Source organism: Lepidochelys kempii, chromosome 23 (assembly GCF_965140285.1).
Source record: "Lepidochelys kempii isolate rLepKem1 chromosome 23, rLepKem1.hap1, whole genome shotgun sequence".
In the NCBI taxonomy this organism is placed as follows: domain Eukaryota; kingdom Metazoa; phylum Chordata; order Testudines; family Cheloniidae; genus Lepidochelys; species Lepidochelys kempii.
The window spans coordinates 9,069,196-9,092,208 of NC_136402.1; the positions used below are offsets into that span (position 1 = coordinate 9,069,196).

At 43.9% G+C, this 23,013-nt stretch overlaps 1 protein-coding gene across 3 annotated transcripts in view; it reads right to left on the bottom strand.

The window, feature by feature from the left end:
* Positions 1 to 23,013, bottom strand: part of PPP1R37 (protein phosphatase 1 regulatory subunit 37) — a 171,084-nt gene that overhangs the window by 57,297 nt on the left and 90,774 nt on the right. For all 3 annotated transcript variants that reach the window (XM_078850218.1, XM_073321861.2, XM_073321860.2), the window contains exon 6: positions 475 to 625. In XM_078850218.1, the coding sequence (XP_078706344.1) occupies positions 475 to 625 (151 nt within the window). The remainder of the gene's footprint in view (positions 1 to 474; positions 626 to 23,013) is intronic.

Below are 23,013 nucleotides of genomic sequence, written 5' to 3' on the forward strand. Positions count from 1 at the left end.
TGGCCCTGTGTGTGGAGCTGAATGCATTTCAGAGAAGACTGACATGGAGGTGCGGTACTAACTACACTATCTAAATATTCTATACAAGGCTAGGTAAAATCACAGTATGTGCCAAATAAGCAGACACAGCAGGGGTTTCATCTCACTGCCATGGGTGGTAAAAAGTAACTGAGGGAAAGTTGGGGCCACTCTGCCCTTTATACCCTTGGGTGGGATGTGTGACTGCGCAGCCAGTGGACACGGTTGACCAAAAGAATTGGTTCTCACATGCATAGGGCACACGTGCACCAACAGCGGAACAAGTCTGGACAATCACTTGACGTAGAATAGTTTGTCCTCTCTTTTCAAGACATTAAAAACAAAGAAGTTATCCAAGTAAATAAAAGGCGTTTAGATGCAAAGAAGAGACAACCACATGTGATTACTCCAGGAAACAGACCATGCCTTGTGAACAAGATTCTCCAGGTTATTCACCTAGTAACATGAGCGGGCGCCCAGAAAGGCCGGCGTTCTCCAAGTGTAACACTACCAGGGTGCTGCTGATGCGCAGAGCCCGAGCAACAAATGGCGCCGAGTGATCCAGCAGAGGAGTGTTCCGAGCATCCAGGTACTGCAGACAGTTAGTCTGGAAAAGGAAGGCAGAGGGGTGAGATGACAAAACAAAACAAAAACAAAAACATGTAGCCATTGCACACTTTCAAACACATTTAAGTTCTACTCAAGTCAGCTGGGCACAGACTCTGCACATACTTTGCCTGATCTGCCCTTCCATCTGGGTCTCTCTCAAAGCACTTTACAAACGTTATTGAACTCCCTAGGAAAAATAGTTAGGTTACATATCATGGTTTTAAAAATGAGAAAAAACTAAGGCACAGAGGAGCAATATCTTGCTCAAGGTCATATCATGAATCTGTGACAGAGAAGGGAATATCACACCAATCTCCCTGCCTTAAGACCTGTGCCTTAACCATAAAACCATCTTTTCTTTTTTCACCCATGAAACAGAATTTGGGTATATATCTATATCTCAGCAACAAACATTTTAATCCAACTACTAGTGACTGTTCAACCAGCGGTAAGGGGCATAGACTCTGAAAAAAACATACTGCATTCCAGAATTCAGCCTGCCAGTAACAAATACAAAATATAGGAATGACAAGCTCCCCTCTAGTCAGTAACACCTAGTACTTCAAACAGTGGATTGCCAGCAAATTGCCGCATTATGCAATTCAGCCGATTGTGGACTGTGCCTTTTCACTGCTTCAGAGGAAATGCCTTGGAAATATAAAGGGAAGTGATGAGTTTGCTGAAGTGAAGAGGCCAGAACGGCTCTCCAGATTTTCAAAGTAAATAAGATGAGTGATTTCAGACATCCCTGCTTCTTTTGTTAATTCCCCAGGGAACAACTAAGATGCATCTTCTAGGAGTTAGTCATTTTTCATTTTAGGCTAATTTGTATTTTAGCTGTCACCTGCTCTTCTTCTAGCTGGCCAGGGAAAAGCATCTGAGAGACCTCAACAGTTTGGGACCCAGTTACTCAAGAAATGTGTTCCATCCACCCAGGTTCCACTGGAGCCGCTAAGGTAAGCTGGGCACTTTAGCATGGGTTCCTAGGGTAAAAATCTAGTGCCGGTAGCAGGACATTTTCAGTCAATGGCTCTTGCTCATGGAATTCACTTCCTCTGGTGGCCTTCGAGGCACTCTGTAAACTGCTAGTTAGGCAAGCTTTGAGGTGAGGAGAGGTACACCAAAAAATAAATGTTGGCATTGGGCTACCATAGCAATAATGATCCATCTGCAGTACTGATTGTAATGGTCTGTTTTTAAATACCGAGAAATTTGATTATCATAGGAACAGATTACCTAGAAAGATCTTTACAAATAAGTAAAAAGGAAATTTTAAGGTAAGAAACAAAATGATACCAATCTGTGAATATCCATCTCAAGCCATCATACCACATCCTGCCAGTCTGGGGAAAAAGAACAAACCTTTGCAGACTGGGATGGGGCTAAGAACTCTATTTGAATTAAGCAGATTTGCCTAGAACACCTCAAGCGGGAATCTTCAGAACATCCTGATGAGGTGCTGTGCCCAGTGCTGGTAGCAGGATATTTTCAGTCAATGGCTCTGAGATCAGGAACTCTGTGCATGAGCCCAGCATCCATAGGAACTTCATCAAGATTGGTTGATGACTATATGGATATGGCCATCTGAAGAAACGTGGAAACAATCTTTGCATACATTCATTTGAAAGAAATACCATGCAACAGCTCATGTCTACAACTACAGTGAGCAGTCTTCACTGGGGAAAGGGGACTTGTTCCTGGCTGAAGATTACAGGAATGAGATGTTAACTGCTGTACTGCAGTTAGTCTACTCATCCAAATAAGCCTGCATGAGGTATTCCAAAATGAGGGTAAATGCGACACCTTTCCTGTCTTCAAGAAGCCACTAGAACTAATAAATCCTTTATAGATACTCTACAAGGCAAGTAGGCCCAAAGGTAATGATTGGTCTGAAAAAAAGAGGCTGTAGTATGAAAATTGGAGGAAGTTTCTTGCAACGTTCTTGAATAATATGGAGAAACCCTTTTCACTGGGCCTACTGTAGTTATACATTGGCTGAGGAAAATGAACACAGAATATCTTTTTCTGATTATCCACCATGACCCTCAAATCTTTTTCAGAGTCACTGCTTTCCAAAGTACAGTCCCCCATGCTGTAAGTGTGACCTACATTCCTGATTCCTACATTTACAGCCTTGCATTTAGCTATATTAATATATGTATTTGCTTGCACCCAGCATATCAAGTGATCCAAATCACCCTGTTTCAGCAACCTGTCCTTCTCAGTATTTACCACTTCCTCACACTTGTGTCACCGTAAACTTTACCCGTAAAGCTGTGAGTTTGTCAGAGGTCACAGTCATGGAATCCATGACTTCTTTCCGTGACTTCTGCAGCAGCCGGTGCGCCTAGCCAGTTGCACTGGCTGCTGCTGGGGAAGACACAAGCCACCGCACCCCTCTCCCAGCAGCAGCAGCAGGAGTTTGGGTGTGGGAGGGGGCTGGGTGTTGGGGCGTGGGAGGGGGTAAGGGCTTTGGGCAGCGCTTGCCTTGGGGTGAGGAGGCCTCCCCAGAAGCAACGACATCCCTTGGCTCCTAGGGGGGAGGCGCAGTGCGATCAGGGCACTCTGTACGTTGCCTCCGCCTGCAAGCACTGCCCCCACAGCTCCCATTGGCCACGGTTCCCAGCTGTGGAGATGGTGCTCTTGGCGGAGGCAGCATGCAGAGCTGCCTGGCCACGCCTCCGCCTAGGAGTTGAGGGATGTCGCCACTTCCGGGGAGGCGCAGAGTCAGGTAGGGAGCCTGTCAGCCCCGTCAAAATAGGGCCAAGATGATGATTACCTGTTTATAATTATATTTTGAGAATTCTCAGTTAGCCAGATTTTAATCCATTTAATGTGTGCCATGTTGATTTTGAGATCATTCTGTTTTTTCATCACAATGTTGTGTGCTACCAACACAAATGCCTTACAGACGTCTATTACATCAATGCTCTAGTTATCAACCAAACTTGTAATCTCATAAAAGAGAATTTGACAAATCTATTTTCAATAAACTCATGTTTATGTCAGAAAATGCAGAGAAAAAAAGTGAGAACTGCCAAAAGCCAAGCAGAGTTGGATCTTGCAAAGGAAATTAGAAACCAGCAATACAAGCTTCTTTAGCCATATAAATTAAAAAAAACAAGGAAAGAAGAACCGGGTCCACTATGCAGTGAGGATGGGGTAAAGACTAAAGATAACGCAGGTATGGCCCAATACCTAAATGATTACTTTGCCTCAGTTTTTAAATCAGGGTAATGAGGAGCTTGGGGGCAGTGGAAGGTTGGCTAATGAGAACAAGGCTATAGAAGCAGAAATTACCAAATTCGAGGTAGAAACGAAATTCAAGGTTTAATGGGACCAAATTGGAGGGTCCAGATATCCTCCATCTAAGAATATTAAAGGTACTGGCACTTGAAATTGCCAGCCCAGTAGCAAGCATTTTTAATGAATTCGCAAACTTGGGGGTCCATATCCTATGACAGGAGACTTAGAATCATAAAATATCAGGGTTGGAAGGGACCTCAGGAGGTCATCTAGTCCAACCCCCTGCTCAAAGCAGGGCCAATCCCCAATTTTTGCCCCAGATCCCTAAATGGCCCCCTCAAGGATTGAACTCACAACCCTGGGTTTAGCAGGCCAATGCTCAAACCACTGAACTATCGCTCCCCCCCATATTCTTACATATAGGTATGATACTTGCAAGTATCATGCCTATATGTAAGAAAAGAAACTGATCTGAGAAACTACAGGGCCTTTAGTTTGACCTCAATTGTATGCAAGGTCTTAGAACAAATTCTGAAAGAAAGAATTAGTTAAGGACAGAGGTAAACAGTACCTGAAATAAAATACAGCATGGTTTTACAAAAGGCAGATGGCCTGGTACTAACCTGATCTCTTTCATTGAGAAGATAACGGATATTCTAGACAAAGGAAATGCAGTATATGATGCTGCACTCTATATGATTTTATGAAAATATGCTAATGAGTGTGAATATAATGTAACTGGAATATGCTTCATGCAAAAGATTTCTTGTAAGGTATCATTACAAAGCTTATAATCTACTGAGTGTGGTCATCCTATTTGTATAAATTTATCATTCTTGTATCTGAAATTAGAAATATGAAATATAACTCTGAGGTCCTGTTGTAATTATGCAAAGTGTGGGCCATTAATGGTGGTTTGGAATTTTGATGGCTCCCATTAACCAGGACAATTGACTGTAGATGGCTCTGTTTACTTCTAAGTCTTCCTGTATACCTGTGTGCTGGAAAAGTGGGTAATGAAGTCTTACAGTAACATGTGATCATGTCACCTGAACTGGAATCCATCTTTAACCTGGTGTTTTTCCATTTAGAAGGAGGGGTGGGAACCCAGAGAGGAACAAAGGATTCCCACCCTGTGCAAAAGATATACAAGGGGGTGGAACAGAACAAAAGGCACTGCAGTCATGAGAAATCCCCTAACTACCAACTGAGCTGGAACAAGGACTGCACCAGGGGAAAGGATTGGGCCCAGACTAGGAAGACATCCAGTCTGTGATAGAAGCTTATTGGAACATCTCTGAGGGTGAGATTTACCTGCATTTAGTTTTTACTGTATTAGGCTTTTCTTTTTGCGGATACAGACTAACACAGCTGCTACTCTGAAACTAGGCTTAGCCTTGCGTGTTTTATTTTGTTTGGTAATTTACTTTGTTCTGTCTAAAGAACAGGTGTACTCGTGGCACCTTAGAGACTAACAAATTTATTAGAACATAAGCTTTCATGGGCTACAGCCCACTTCATCGGATGCATAGAATGGAACATATAGTAAGATGATGTGTGTGTGTGTGTATATATATATACACACACACACACACACACACACACAAGTTGGAAGTTGCCAAACAAACCATGAGAGGCTAATTAATTAAGATGAGCTATTATCAGCAGGAGAAAAAATCTTTTGTAGTGATAATCAAGATGGCCCATTTAAACAGTTGACAAGAAGGTGTGAGGATACTTAACTTAGGGAAATTATTTGGAACCACTTAAATCCTCCTTTTTGTACTTAATAAAATCACTTTTTACTTATTAATTAACCCACAGTATGTATTAATACCAGGGGGAGCGGGGAAAAACAGCTGTGCATACCTCTCTATCAGTGTTATAGAGGGCAAACAATTTATGAGTTTACCATGTATAAGCTCTATACAGGGTAAAACAGATTTATTTGGGGTTTGGACCCCATTGGGATTGGTTATCTGAGTGCTGGAGACAGGAGCACTTCTTAAGCTGTTTTCAGTTAAGCCTGCGACTTGTGGGGGACGTGGTTCAGACCCGGGTCTGTGTTTGCAGCAGGAAAGCGTGTCTGGCTCAACAAGGCAGGGTTCTGGAGTCCCAAGCTAGCAGGGAAAACGGGCTCAGAGGTAGTCTCAGCACATCAGGTGGCAGTCCCAAGGGGGTTTCTGTGACCCAACCTGTCACACAGTAGATCTAATCTACCCGGATTTCAGTAAAGCATTTGATACAGTTCCACTTGGAAAATTGTTAGTTACATTGGAGAAGATAGGGATTAATATGAGAATCAAAAGGTGGGTAAGGAACTGGTTAAAGGGGAGATAACAATAGATCATGCAGAAAAGTGAACTGTTAGACTGAAGGGAGATTACTAGTGGAGTTTCCTCAAGGATCGGTCTTGAGACCAATATTATTTAACATTTTCATTAGGAGCTTAGCACAAAAAGTGGAAGCATGCTAATAAATTTTGCAGATGACAAAGCCTGGAGGTATTGCCAATACAGAAGAAGACTAGAATATGATACAAGAAGATGTGGACAAACTTGAAAACAAGAGTAATAGAAATGGGTTGACATTTAATAGCATGGTTGGGTTGACATTTAATAGAGCAAAACGAAAGGTCATGCACTTAAGGACTAACAAGAAAAATTCTGCAATTCTGGTCTTCCATGTTTAAGAGAGATGAATTCAAACTGGAACAGGTGCAGAGATGGGCTACTAGGATGATCAAAGGAATGAAGAACCTACCTTATGAGAGGAGACCTAAAGAGCTTGGCTTGTTTAGCCTAACCGAACCAAGGCTGAGGAGAGATACTATTGCTCTCCATAAATACATCACAGGGATAAACACCAGGAAAGGAGGAATTATTTAAGTTAAGAGCCAGTGCTACCACAAGAACACATGAATATAAACCTGCCAGCAACAAGTTTAGGCTTAAAACTAGTTGAAAGTTTCTAACCATCAGAGGAGTAAAGTGCTGAAACAGGTGTAGTGAGATATTTGGCTGCGTGTGCATGTGTTCTCTCTGCCTTCTCCCTGTGTGCTGCCCCAGCTCTGCGCAGACAGCCGGCACAGCAGACCTTGAGCGAACCGCCCAATGACCACAAGATCCACCAAGTTACGTAGGCACCAGGCCAGGTTTCTTGCTGACTAATCACGGTACTAGCATCCCGCAGACTCTCCCGTAACATTAATACATGTATGCCCGTAACAATGGACCAGCTCAGTGAACGGTGGGACTTTCCATTCCTCCCTAGGCTAGACAAAGACACTCCTCTGAGATACATATTTATACCCCAATACGAACAAGTTACATACTGCCCCTCTGACACAGTTACTGCCCCTTATGTGGCTAGTTATCACCCATCACCTTGTACATGTTGGTTTGATCAAAACATCTCTATGATGTACTGTCATCCTGACCTTATCTTGCAGGAGGCGTCATTGTGTTCCTGTTATCCTTAGGGAATATTTTTGTACCATCTTTGATATCGGGATGTTCTGGTACTACTGGATATCAGGATGTGTTTGCATGAGTACTCTGCGCCTAGCACTTCTTAGTAATGTGTATTTCAGCCCTGTTCTTGCCAGATTCTGTGAGCCCAGGCCTCTGATACAAGAGCTTATATCTCATACTCTCTTCCTATTACATTCCTCTGCTTTTTCGTCTTTTTATGGGGAGGATGTTTACCCATCGTCCCAGAAAAGGATAGTGCATGGACTGAAGACGACGCAGTGGGCTAAAGACTGCACCTGCAAAGAAATTTTCCATAAATCAGATTGGTACAGACCCTGAGGGTTTTTTGCCTTCCGCTGCAGAGCGGGGCATGGAATTCTTGCTGGTTTGAACTAGAGTAGAGGTTCCCAACTTTTCTTATTGCATATCCCCTTCCAGATTTACCAGCTGCCTACATACCCCTACCCTTCTCATCACTGATACTTTGTGTTCCTTCTTAGCACTACCTATCTTGTCATCTGTCCATACTTCACTGTTACATACAGATATATAGGGAAACAAACAATTGGAATAAAAAAAAACAATCCTAAATTCTGAGCTCAGTTAGAGAGTTAGAGACTGGCCAGTTACTGGGCAACTGAACCCATGCTGTACAGAGCCTTCACCGCAAATCACAGTACGTCAACGTCTCTGTATCTGTTTTCTCATTAGTTAATTTACCTCAATGTACCATTGTAGTTTATATAACAAATTCCCAGAGTTTTAAAGATTCATCTGAGTGGCCTATTATGAAAATGCAATAAATTAGTAAATAAAATCCACCATTATACAATTTCTCCTGCATACCCCCAGAGATGACTCTCATGCTCCAAGGGGCACTCATACCACAATTTGGGAACCCATGGAACTACAGTAAATGATGCATTCTCTGTGATAGTCATTAAATAAAGATTTGAGTACTTCAGTAACTCAGACCGAGGTTTTGGGTCTATTACAGGAGCGGGTGGGTGAGATTTCTGTGGCCTACAATCTGCAAGTGGTTAGATTAGATGATCATGATGGCCCCTTCTGCCCCCAAAGCCTATGAGTCATCATCAAGGCACTCCAGGGACCCAAGGTATGTTCCTATCATGTTTATGCCTTGATCCATGCCTGGATACCAGAGTGATGAGCAGAGTTTTGTTTTTTATGGTCTAAGACTGCTCTGTTGCCCCCACTCTCTAAGGCACAATGAACAATACAATACTTGTGCCTCAAAGGAACTCTCCCAGTGGGGCTAATTTTGATCAGGCAATTTACACTCTCGGTCCTGGACTGAATTTCTGAAATCCCGAAGGACAGGTGTGACGAAGGGGGATTTTTCCCCTTGTTATGTTGCATAGGAGTCTTACTGTTCTGTACTAATATTATGTACACCTCAGTTTCCCTGTGTACTACACCAATGCCTAGGTGGTAGGAATTGGGTGTGTGACTTTTGCTGAGGCCCTTGGGGCCAGGTGAGGCTGCCCAGCTGCCAGCATGTAAGCTATGGCCGATGCCCTTCGTAACCTGAGAACCAGGAGGGGGATGTGTCCAGGTGACATTTTGCCTGGGTAGCAGGACAAAGCCCAGGGGAGGAGCCATGGGCATGTGGGAGGCCAGGCAGCAGGGTCCAGGGCAGTCTGTTTGGAACTCAGAGTGGTGAGTCCAGGGCAACTGGCCCAGGGTTCCGCCAAGATGGGTTTGGCTGAAAGTCACTAATTTCCGTGCTAACAAGTTCTGTTCTACACTGTGTAACTGTCAACTAATAAACCTTCTGTTTTACTGGCTAGCTGAGAGTCATGGCTGACTGCAGAATTGGGGTGCAGGGCCCTTTGGCTTCCCCAGGGGCCCTGCTCAGGCGGACTTGCTGCGGGAAGTGCACAGTGAACAGGGATGCTGAATGTTCTGAGGTCAGACACAGGAAGGCCAAAGCCATGTAGGCTTCTTGCCCTAGCAACACCCAGAGGAGGCATGCTACACCAGATTCCTGACTGGCTGCATTTGGAGCAGTTCCAGAGCATCGGCCTGGTGACTCCATGACAACAGGTTTCTAGTAAGGACTCAAACTCTACAGAATATCCTAGAGAGTTTCCAGAGTTTATTTATCCATGGTAGTTGTCCCCCATTGGGTGAGAATTGCCTGGCGTCTCTTCCAGCAAGAATGTTTCCCTAGAATTTGTCAGGTCTCCAGTCACATGGAAAGGCTCATTGGACTGAGGTTTGAGAGACAAGTATTTCTGCCCCTTCCACATCTGGAATACCAGTTCCTTTCTCCTCTGAAACTAGTGGATTCCCAGTGGAATTAACCAAAGTTCCTTGTTTTGTAGGGCTGTGTGTAATCCCCTCCAGCTGGACTCTGGAGCTGAGAGGTGTTAAGAGTTCAGATAAATGGCTGCACAAAGGAACCTATTTGCAGTCTGTAAGTTTCACTGGTCCTACAAACCCCAAGAACTATGCTATTCTTGACTTATCTACTGGCATTTTATTAAACATATGTACAGATATAGAACATATCCGTAACAGCAGGGACTTTTTAATCTTTATCTGCCTCAGCTCTGTCCAATCTATATGAATCATAGAATATCAGGGTTGGAAGGGACCTCAGGAGGTCATCTAGTCCAACCCCCTGCATCTGAAAAATCTGGAGGCCATGATCAGCTTTTCCAGTAACTGAATGAAGATGCCTACTAAATACTGAAGTTGGCTGACCCAGACCAGAGAGGCATCTACTCTGAAGGAGAAGCTAGCACAATCAGGCAGAAACATCATCATTTTCTTGCCTTTTGGTTCTGACATCCTGAGAGCTCACTCATCTGGGCTAGAATGCCTCCAGAGAAGCAAGTCTTTGCCTATGAGGCTTAAAGCCAAGGCTGCAACTTTTAATTGTTAGAAGCTCAACTCCGTTTTTCTTGATGGTTCTTTGGGAAGACTCTGCTGGACACACAGTCTTTTAGAATTGAGGATCTTACAGCATCTATTTTGGAAAGGGCAATTGTGATGGAGGTCTGAGTGGGGAGCCAGCTGTGGTCACTCAATTAGGGTGAACTGCAAAGAACGGGGCAGACAATCCCCATAAAGCTGGTGGATATTCCAATACGTAGATTCACCAAACCAGCATAAAACAGCTTCTTTATTACCTTACTGGTTACTCAGAAGTCCAAACAACACAGTTCCCTTAAAGTGAGCCAGCCTCAGGCCTCCATCCAGATACCCACAAATATGATGAAAATTTCTGTAAATCTTATTTCATCATATAAAAGAAAAGGTTCTACCAATCCCCAAGAACTGGGCACATTACCTCCCAGGTTAATGCAGGTTTCAGATCTTACTCAAATACACGCTACAGACAATTCTTATTAACTAAACTAAAATTTATTAAAAAACAAAAGAAAGTATCCTTAAAAGATCAGTATACATACAGACATGAGTTCAATTCAGTGAGGTGCAGATTCATAGCAGAGATGGTGAGCTTCATAGTTGCAAAGGGTTCTTTCAGAAATAGTTCATAGTCCAATATCCAAATATCACATTCAGGGCGTACCAGCGTAATAGGGACCTCAGTCTTGTGACTCAAACTTCCCCTGAAGAAGCTTAAGCAGATCTGAGGTGACAGAGTCAGGACCCAAGGATGTTTTATACAATTTCATGTCTTTTGACAAGTTGGGGTTCCTCAGGGAACAAAAGGTAATTAGGATGATTTTGAAGAAGGTCCATCACCGGTACTTAGCTATACGAATTAACATAAGGCCATTTGCTTGTTCCTCCACCATTCACAGTACATTTCAAAGAGAGATGAATACGGATATATCCCGTGTTTACAATTCATTTACATGATAGTATGTTCTCTGACCTCTGAATGATCAGAATACAACATAGAGAGGGACTGTTGATTACATTGTCCACCCTACTCATACATATGTAAATACACAAAAACACAAACATTATCTCCCCACATGTCTTCTGTTGGTTATTTTGCAGGATGTTTAACCCTTTCTGGCCATGCGTCACAGCAATAAAAATCAGTTTTGTCCTTCAACAGGACACAGAACTCTTGTGTTTGGCTGTTTAGACACTGGGGTTTGTTAGAGCATTCCTGTTTTGTTTGAGGAGGTCTCTGAAATCAGGATACAAAGGTGGCATGCTTGTGCCTTCTTGGGAATTACTACTGAACTTGTTTCTTCAGATGTATTATTGATCATGTCTGGCCTACCTCCCCCGCCCCTCCACCCCCATGCTGGAGAAAGGATATCCACATAGTGACATCCTTTTTTGACTAGAAAGCAGAATCATCTTGGACATCATCAGCATCCTGTCTGTCATCCAGGCTCATAACCTGGTCATCAGCTTCGACTCACACATCCCCAGGTCCTCAAAACTAGGTTAAGTCTAAATCTTGACAAATCTTTCTGCATAATATTTTAAAGACCTGGCCTTTCCTATGCATCCACACAGCCAAAATTCTCATCCAAGCTCTCATCTTTTTGGTTCTTGATTACTGCAACATCCTTCTCTATGGTCTTGAAAAATGCAAACTTACCCCACTCTTATCCATTCAAAATGCTAATGTAAAGATCATTTTCCTAGCCTGCCAGTCTGACCACATCACCCCTCTCTTTGCATCCTTCCACTAGCTCCCACTTCTCCATACATCACACAGAAGCTGCTTGCATTCATTTTCATGGCCCTTCATGGTCAATTCCCACCCTACGTATCATCTTTCAATTTGCTATTATCTACGCTTGCCTCTGATCAACCTGTGATGCTAGCCTCCATTGCTCATTTGTAAAATTTTGAAACAAGCACCTTTCTTCTTTCTCCTATACTGACCTATTGACCCCTCACTATGGGAGGTGCTCCCCATAAACATGTTAAGCTCCCTCACTATCCACCTTCAAATCACTCCTCAAAACTCTGCCTATTTTAAAAAAACTTGACAGTCAGACCACAGCCTATCATGCTGACCAATGTTGTCTCATTGGTTACTTGTACTCCCCATCTGTCTGTATCCAGCTGTCTCTTGTCTTATATTTGGACTGTAAAGCCCATGGGGCAGGGAATGCCTTCTGTACTCTTTGTACTGTGCCTATCACATTGGGGTCCTAGGCACTATGGTAATACTAATAATAAGCAAACAGCAGCAGCAACATCTAGGGATGGAATAATCTTAGCTGGATCTTCTGTTCCATTTCTGATAACTACCCCTCCTCCATGCATGACATTGCTGGAAGGAGCCGGGGGGAGGGAGGGCGGGCAACATTTCATCATCCACAGAATTTCTTAGGTCTTATGACAGGTTTCAGAGTAACAGCCGTGTTAGTCTGTATTCGCAAAAAGAAAAGGAGTACTTGTGGCACTTGAGAGACTAACCAATTTATTTGAGCATAAGCTTTTGTGAGCTACAGCTCACTTCATCGGATGCTAGCTGTAGCTCATGAAAGCTTATGCTCAAATAAATTGGTTAGTCTCTAAGGTGCCACAAGTACTCCTTTTCTTTTTAGGTCTTATGGTGTGGGTTTCCTTTTCGTCTTTTGTTTGTTGGTTACAAGAAGCGGCTGGAGAGTGCTCAAAGCATCACTGGTCCTTTAGTCTTCTGCTCCAACAGTGTGGACCCATGAGTGTTTGACTGGAGCGCCGAGCTCCTTCTCCTGTCTCGTGAAGGGGGACTTATCTAGCCTCTCACACAGGAGTCACCCTGCAACACTACTTCAAGATGACTGTTTATAGGTGGAGCACTCAATAGATTTTCTGATTCATACATTTTATGACAGAACAAACCCTTATGATTATCTAATCTGACCTGTATCATGCTGGCCAGAGAATTTCACCCAATGACTCCTGCATCAAGCCCATAACTTGTGCCTGAGTTTGACCATATAAAGTTAGAAAGACATCCAGTCTTTATCTAAAGATTCCAATGATGAAGAATACACCACATCCTTTGATAAGTTGCTGCCATAGGCAAGTTCCCCTCACTGTTAAAAATTTGCATCTTATTTCTAATCTGAATTTGTGTAGCTTCAACTTCCAGCAGCTGGATCTTGGTCTGCCTTAGTTTGCTAGATTAAAGAGTCCTCTACTACCAGAAAATTTCTCCCCAGGCACTTTGACTGTGATCATGTCACCTCTTAACCTTCTCTTTGATAAATAGATTTTTGTCTTTCACTGTGAGGGAGGTTTCCCAGATCTTGAATAATTTTTGTAGCTCTTCTGAACCCTTTCCTATGTTGTCAACATCCTTTTTGAAACATGGACACCAGAAATGGGCACAGTATTTCAGCAAGGGTCTCATTAATGCCATATACAGTGATAATACCACTTCCCTTCTCTTATTCAGTATTCCTCTGCTTATACATCCAAGGATCACACCAGCACTTTTAGCCACACCTTGCACTCAGAGCTCACATTCAGATGGTTCTCCATGTGGTTCACCAAATCTTTTTCAGAGCCTATGAATTCTAACTATACAGTCCCCACCCCATCCTGTAAGTGTTACCTACATTCTTTGCTCCTAAATATATGACCTTACATTTGTTACTCCTAGGGAAATTCTGTGCCACTGTGCATGTGGATGATGTGTGGTGGATGGTGTGGATTGCACTCTCAGCAAATTTGCGGATGATACTAAACTGGGAGGAGTGGTAGATACGCTGGAGGGCAGGGATAGGATACAGAAAGACCTAGACAAATTGGAGGATTGGGCCAAAAGAAATCTGATGAGGTTCAATAAGGATAAGTGCAGGGTCCTGCACTTAGGACGGAAGAACCCAATGCACAGCTACAGACTAGGGACCGAATGGCTAGGCAGCAGTTCTGCAGAAAAGGACCTAGGGGTGACAGTGGACGAGAAGCTGGATACGAGTCAGCAGTGTGCCCTTGTTGCCAAGAAGGCCAATGGCATTTTGGGATGTATAAGTAGGGGCATAGCGAGCAGATCGAGGGACGTGATCCTTCCCCTCTATTCGACATTGGTGAGGCCTCATCTGGAGTACTGTGTCCAGTTTTGGGCCCCACACTTCAAGAAGGATGTGGATAAATTGGAGAGAGTCCAGCGAAGGGCAACAAAAATGATTAGGGGACTGGAACACACGAGTTATGAGGAGAGGCTGAGGGAGCTGGGATTGTTTAGCCTGCAGAAGAGAAGAATATGGGGGGATTTGATAGCTGCTTTCAACTACCTGAAAGGGGGTTCCAAAGAGGATGGCTCTAGACTGTTCTCAATGGTAGCAGATGACAGAACGAGGAGTAATGGTCTCAAGTTGCAGTGGGGGAGGTTTAGATTGGATATTAGGAAAAACTTTTTCACTAAGAGGGTGGTGAAACACTGGAATGCGTTACCTAGGGAGGTGGTAGAATCTCCTTCCTTAGAGGTTTTTAAGGTCAGGCTTGACAAAGCCCTGGCTGGGATGATTTAACTGGGAATTGGTCCTGCTTTGAGCAGGGGGTTGGACTAGATGACCTTCTGGGGTCCCTTCCAACCCTGATATTCTATGATTCTATGTGCAGAATTCACGTCTCCTCCAGATTTTTTCTCTCCACAGAATACTACATTCTTCTGGCAAGGTGCTGCAATTGCACCTTTCACCCACTAGAGGCTGTGGTGGCACCAGAAGATAGGCTAGCGGGCTCATGAGCCGGAGCTGCCAGCCACAGCGAGGGAGAGAGCAGGGGCTGCTTTTTCTCACGGTGACATACCTGAGGGGACAGGTGCAGGTGACAGACAGAGTGGGGCACACAGGGCTGCTGGAGGGGTCACAGACTGGGGTTCAGAAGGGTTAGTGGTGGAGACAGGGAAAGACAGACGGGGCAGATGTGCCTGAATGAATGGGAGAGAATAGGGGTCAGCCAGGGCCTTCATGGGGGAGGCTCCCCAACTCCCTAACAATCCCTCCCTCTCCCCCCACAAAAAACCCAACAGTTCCGTACTCCCCCTCTCTCCCCCCCGCCATACCCAAGAACCCTCCAGATTCACTCCCAGGCTCTCAGAAATTAATTTCCCTCTCCCTAACCTCCTCCGTTACCACTGACTCCACCAAGCGTTTGCACTGTTTCTGAGGGGTGTGGGAAATACATTTCTATATTGTAGTTTAAATGAATTACTGAAAGTGCTGTATTAATATGCCCAGTAAGGAATCTATTTGTCAAAAAACATTTCCTGGATCTTTTTTGTTGTCTGTATTGTTACGGACATACTTGCTGACAGGTATTTTGAAATAAATTACCAAAATAATTGAAAAGGGCATGACTGTTGTGTGTTATTTTGACAAGTAAAATATGCAGAATTTTGCAGAATTTAAAAATGTGTGCAGAATTTTTAATTTTGGCACAGAATTCCCGCAGTAGTAATTTGGCTGTATTATATTTGGTGATTTAGAACGTTGACAAACTAACCATTTGAGCAGAAATTTTCCATGCTGGGTATCTGCCTCAGGATGAATATTTTTGGAAAATTTCAACTAAAATTATTTAGCCTTTTCCAAGAACAAGACCAGGGAAAAAATGTTCTACAATCTTCAATTCTGGCGACCCTCCTTTTCTTTAAGACTCTCTAAAGCAGTCATTTTCAAACTTTTTGTATTGGTGAACCCTTTCACACAGCAAGTCTGAGTGTGCCCCCCCCTTATAAATTAAAAATGGGGGCTTAATTTAACTTAATGGGGGCTTGGGGCTGTCAGTCCCATGGAGCTGACAGCTCACAACCTTCATGTAACTACTCTGGCAACCCTCTGAGGGATCGCAACCCCCAGTTTGAGAACCCCTGCTCTAATACCCCTATGCTTTGGAGCAGGGACTTGAAATTAAGCTGATGGCATCCTTTGGATCAGGATATGCCTTTCACTGTCCCCATAAAAAACTGCCCAAATTTAGCCAAGTTTTAAGCTTTTAAAAAAAATGTCAATCCACAAATGAATAGAAGAAACTTGCTAGAACTTCACAGCCAACCTGGGGCTGAACAGGACTTTCCCAGAAATTGCAGCTTGGGGGTGGGGGAGGGATACTCTGGGAGAGAAGAAGAGATACACTGGCTAGGCAAGGAGACTGGTAGGCACTTGGGCAGTGGAAGAACAAGGAGCTAGGGTACAGGGAGAGAACTAGGAGTAGCTAGGAAAAGACTGGGACAAGAAGCAAAGGGGAAAGACACTGCAACTGGACACATAGTCCAGAGAGGGAGGGAAGGAGAAGTACAGTTGAAAACATATGCAAATGAGTCCACTTTAATAAAGCAATCCAGATCTGCCATATAACTGACGTATCCACATTATTTACCACTCCACTAAATTTTGTGTCATCTGCAAACTTTGCCAACAAAGATTTTACTTTTTCCTCCCACAACACTAATATTGAATAGCACTGGGCCAAGAACAGATCCCTGTGAAACCCTCCTAGAAATAGCCCTGTTGGTGGATTCCTAATTTACAGATTTATCAGTTAGCCAGTTTTTAATCCATTTAACATGGCTACATTAATAGATCAGCATTATACAAAATCAATCCGTATGTTGTGTGGTCAAACATTTAAGTTAATTACACCGGTCTACTTTGTAATCTCAATCAAAAAAATTATATGAACTTTGACATGACCGGTTTTCCTTAAAACCACGCTAATTAGCACCAATTATGCCACTAACTTAACTCTTTACTTATTATCTCTCTCGTAACCTTTCCATGATTTTGCTTAGAATCAATGTCTGATTAACTTGCATTCCTCAGGCTAGACGATGCAAAGACAATTCTAGCTATTAGGTTTCATCTTTCTTCTTTTTCTGCATTATTGTCCACCAAGCGGCAGGAGGATGGGAGAGAACAGTAATAGAAACCCTTCAGCCAAACTAAAAAAAATGACCAAACCCCCCTGGAAAAGTAGGCATTTTTCCAAATACATACAAAGTTTCCTGCCATGACTGGATGGTTCTGACTCTATACAAGCAAGTCCTGGGAGAGTTTCACAGAAATAATACTTAGCCCCAGCTAAATCCAAAACTAAGAGGATGTAAGAAAATCCAGGGTAGGATTACCAGATATGGACAGAATGCAGAACGTACATGTGACAATTCATTTATGCTGGGTTATGATGCACAGAATGCTGTACAGTTGAGAATTGCAGGAGGAGCTGGTTTAGGCTAATACTTACTATAAAAGATTCTTGTGATTTTTTGAGAAGCTTTAACACCTTCATTGTTTGCAGAAGACCTTTGAAATTTGACAGGGAGAAAGGTCTCAGGCTTGAAAGGTGCTTTTCAAGCTTAGCAAAATTATTAACTGTTAAATTGCTATTTCTCTTCTGTTCCTTCCATTCCTCGTGGAAATTAAGTATGTGAACATGAACAATCTAAAGACACAGGCCACTAAAACAGCAGCAGATACTTCACTAGGAGCTCCCAGAACAGATGTAGTGACAGGGAAAGTGTGCAGGTGCCTTTCATCTCTGGAGAATGGAGAGGAGAGCATGCCTCAAACTAGATTCCCCTCAGTAACTCCCCTGATCCAACACCTGGGGACAGCAGCCGATTCCCCTTTGAGATGGCAGTCTTCTGCTGCTAGCTAATTTAGTACTCCTGGGGGGATTCTGCGCCCATACGGGGGCCAATTCATATGGCCAGCATTTTTCCGTGCCCCCCATGCAGAAAAATGCAAAAATAAATCTGCCGGGGGACATGCGCCTCTTCCCAAGCACCCCAGGCAGCGCGTCTGTTCCAGCGAGCCTGGAGCAGCCTCAGAGACAGGGGCTAGGCGTGGGTGCCTGCGTGATCACCTTCGGGGCTGGGCATATGTGCATGCCAACAAGCGAGAGAGAGAGAGAGAGAGACTGTCCCTCTCTCTTGCGACTGCAGCTCCCTGGCGTGTAAGGGTAGGGCTTTTTATTATGCAAGATGCACGCAAGAGGCACAAAGGAAGCAGCCTGCCTGAGTTAATTGATCTCATTCTCTGAGGCACAAATGTAGCGGCATGCCTATAGTTAACTGTTCCCCTTCTCAGTAAATTCCCTCAGGAGCATTAAAAATGGTGAAAGTTTTAAGGCCCCTACATTGCCAGAGTGATGTAAAGGACTCTTATTATAAATGACAGGAAGGGAATCCTCAGGTAGGAAGATCTATGGGCTTTCTCACTTTTTCCCTGTGTCCAAGTGGCAGAATGGGGTTAGATTACAGCTCAGGATTTTTTATTTTTTTTTAAATGGGTAAATAAAATAGAGACTGAGGGCAAATAAAGCAGCCAATAAAATGTCAGGAGAATCAGAACCAAGCACTTCCCAAAGTACCCAGCCAGGTCCAGGACAAACGATTAGCAAAACTGTACGACTTTCATGTGTGACAATCTGAGCAATTTAAAATGACATTCTCCTTTTTTTTTTGGGGGGGGGGGGGGCGGCGCTGGTTGGTGTTCTGTAACGTAATTTAAATGAAAATCCAGCATTATAACTAGAATGCAGGGTATTAGTTACCACGTGTTTGTAACTTAACTTTCATGTGTTTAGGAAATACTGAATAGTTATTGTGACTTTTTTCTGTATTTTAGTTTAAATAAATTACCAAAACAATTGAAACTGGTGTGCAATAATGATATTGCATTATTTTGACAAATAAAATATACAGAATTTTGAATTTTTTGGTACACAATTTTGATTTTTTTTTGGCGCAGAATCCCCCCAGGAGTAGCTAACGTAGTTTTCCTTTTTGTTGGTTCCCTGCACCCCCATTCATTCCAATGCCAGAAGGGACCATTCTGATCACATAGCCTGACCTCCTCTATAACACAGACCACAGAGCTTCCCCAAAAATTAATCCTAATCCTGTAGCTCAAGCGGTCGAAGTCCGTGCTGAAGATTCAATATTTAAAAACCCAACTCATAATGGGACAGTTATAGTTGTTACATAAAGAAGTTGTTTTTCCTTTTGACTTTCAAAAGGAGGACATTATACACAAAAAGCTACATTAAAAGGAAGTTTATGTTGAAAAGTAAAGCACCTGAAGTTATACAATGTCAGATTTATTATTGGCCATGCAACTAATTCTGCTCCCTGGTCTGTGCACATGATGATAGTCTACTTACATGATCATATTTTTTCCCCACAGAATCCTTGCCTCATTCAGAGAACAGGCTGGATGCATGGGGGGGGGGGGGGGGGGGGGGGCGCAGAAGTAAAGCTGCGCTAGCAACTATAAGTCTTGTATTTCATAACTTGAGAGCTTGATTGTGCAACCAAATTAATTTTATTTTTAAAAGACAGAAATAGAAGCTTTAGAAGGTGTGAAAAAAGGACAGAACAATGAGACATTACTGTGACATTTTATACCTTGGGGGAGCATCCTGTAACTCCCATATTCCTCATTTATATAGAATTGTGATCTTGCATATAAGGCATGCCATCTGAGGTACTGGGGAAAGGTTATGATCTGCTGAAAGTCATTTTTCTATCTAAATATGTACATCATGAATGCATATGAAGTTATGACAGGTTTCAGAGTAGCAGCCGTGTTAGTCTGTATTCGCAAAAAAAAGGAGTATTTGTGGCACCTTAGAGACTAACACATTTATTTGAACATAAGCTTTCGTGAGCTACAGCTCACTTCATCGAATGCATATGATGAAGTGAGCTGTAGCAGAACTGCTGTCTAGCCATTCAGTCCCTAGTCTGTAGCAGTGCATGGGATTCTATGTACTATGAACTGTACTATGAACTGCAATATCCAGTGGGATGAGGAAAACTGTTTACTCTAGATGTTACCCAGTCTAATATGGTTGAGAGTTTAGACTGAGTGCTTATATTAGATTTTATTTTGGTAACCACTCTGACTTTTTGCCTATCACTTATGATCACTTAGAATCCATATTTTCTAGTTAATAAATTTAATTGTTCATCTTTACCAGTGAGTTTGCCTGAAGTAAGAGTACTTGCTTAGGTTTACAAAGGCTGGTGTATATCCACTTTCCACTGCTGAAGTGGTGAACCAATTAATAAATTTGCACTGCTCATCCTGAGCAGTGCAAGAATGTATATGTCTGAGGTATGAGGCTGAGAACTTGGGGGGATTTGGCTACTGCCTTTCTCTGTGTGGGGGGCATCGGTGAACCCCATAAAGGTCTCATCAAAGTCTGGGTTTCCCAGCACTCTGCCCTTAATCAGATCCTCCTTCAGCATGCAGAGAGCCCTTGGCACTGCCCGGTCCAGACCAGCTTGTCTTGCTTACCCTTCTTGCATAGCTCAGTGATGGGAGCTGACACAGAGCTCAAGTGAGGCACAAATCTCTGGTAATTCCCCGCCATCCCAATAAAGGCCTGGGCCTGTTTCTTAGTCTGGGGAGCAGACCAGTCTCTGATCTCCCCTGCCCCCCTTAGCTGGCTCTGGCTTTAGACAGTCACTCCCCACCTTGTGGCTCAGGTACAACACCTGTGCCATCCCCAACTTGCACATCCCAGCTTTTACAGTCAGCCCTGCATCCTGGAGGCGACTCAGCCCCCCTTCACCTGGGACATGGGCAGCTCCTGCTGCCTCTGTCTCTCCTGCTGTCCTGCTTCATGCCTTCCCTGTCTCTCATGGCCCTCTGACTCCTTCAAACTCAACTCCAATTTCATCCATCTCAGATCCACTGACAGGGAACTTGGTGGAGACCTCCTGCTGGTCGGGGACACAGGTCTCCGGGACACCCAGCTGCTCCCAGCCTCTCTCGCGCCCCCAGCTGCGTCAGGAACTGGCCTCTTAGAGCAATCCTCCTCCTCCAACTGAGCAATCAGCTGTGCCTTTGTGAGCTTTCCAATGCGCAGCCATCTTTCTCTGCACAGCTCCATAATGTCCTTCTTAAGGAGATGTTTATAGGCCATCTCCATGCTGTTCCCAAGTGGTCACGGACTCACAGACCTGTGCTCTCTCAGCTCCCCACAATCCCTGGGAGGAACCCCTTCAATGCAACAGCCCTTCTCGGGGGTCCACCTCTCTCAGGGTGAAGCCGTAGGCTCCTCCTGGAAAGGCACCTCTCGGAGCCTTCAGCATGCCCGTCTCTTGCTAATCCCCCTTTATTTTACTGCTCCCCAATCACTTACTGCAGGATGCTTTGTCCATGGGGTGCAGTTTATCCCATCTCCGCCACCAGTTATCACAGAGTCACCGGGGCGATGCTCTGGAACTACTCCATATGAAGCCAATCAGGACTCAGGGGGAGCATGCCTCCTCTCTCTGAGCATACTGTCTCCAAGGCAAGAAGCTTACACAGCTTTGACCTTCCTGGATCTGACCTCAGAGTATTCAACATCCCCTTCCACACCGTGAGCTTCCTGCAGCAAGTCTACCCGGGCGGGGCTCCTGGAGAAGCCAGGGGCCCTGCATCCCAACTCCTCAGTCAGACATGACTCTCAGCCAGACAGTAAAACAGAAGGTTTATTAGTCAACAGAAACATACCGTAGGACAGAACTTGTTAGCACAGAAATCAGTGACTTTCAGCCAAGTCCATCTTGGCGGGAAGGTAGACCAGAGCCAGGGCTCTGGTCCTCCCCGAGCTCCAAGCCAGCCGATAGCCAGCTTCTAGCTATCTAGCCCCTGCCCAGCCCGTTGCTCCTCCTCTTGCCTTTGTCTCACTTCCCGGGACCCAGTGTCACCTGGTTGCATCCCCCTCCTGGGTCTCAGGTTATGAAGGTGTGGCTATAGAATCAGTGCAGGCAGCTGGAGCAGCCTCCACAGAAGTCACACCCCCATATTCCCACCACCTAGACACTGGTGCAATACACAGGGAAACTGAGGCACACACAGCATTCATGCAAAACAGTAAGGCTCACATATAACATAAGGAAAAATCCTCACTTCGGCACACTCAACACCCACCATTTTTCCCCGTGGGTGCTCCAGACCCAGAGCATCCACAGAGTCGGCACTTATGTTTCAGGAGCTCTGCCACTGAGTTCCTGTATGACCTTGGATAAATCATATAATCTCATTTATAAAATAAGGATAATACTTCCTATCCCCTACCCTTTGTTAGCCCGTTCTGTCTAGTTTGTAAGTTCTTCTGGACAGGGACAGTCTTACTATGTAAGGGCTCCAATTTCAGTGCCTCTAGGTGCTACTGTAATACAAATAAAAAAAGATCTCTTTCAAAGTACATTTCATGGGACTTTCATATTTCAGAATGAGCAGACATGATAAGCATATCCCATGTCATTCCCACATCCCCAATTACCATCTCATTAAGTAGAACACTGTGTTGAAACATCTTACTATGAAATATTTTCTTTCATAGGTAATGTCTGCACAAAGCAGAAGTTCCATTTTTACTATGATATATATTTAGTTTAAAACCATCAGCCTTAGGCCTTGGGTTATTTCCTTATAAATGTTGGAATGATAATTATCTGAAACATTTCCACATTTTGCCCCACTATGAAACTACAGAGCAAAATCCTCTCAACAGGCCCATCTGTCACAAAACTCAGACACACTGAAACACTTCAATGTATTGTGCTTGGTTGGCAATGAGCACACAGGCACTAAAGAAACTCAGCTGGTGCACAGCAGCCTCCCTGTTAAACTCAGGTTTAAGGAAGCACTTCATTCTGGCATTCCGATCGCTGCACTGGCTACTCACTGAATTGCCTTAACACTGATCACACTGATGGAGATTCAATGACTTGGTTATGGTAATACAGGAACTCTGGAAA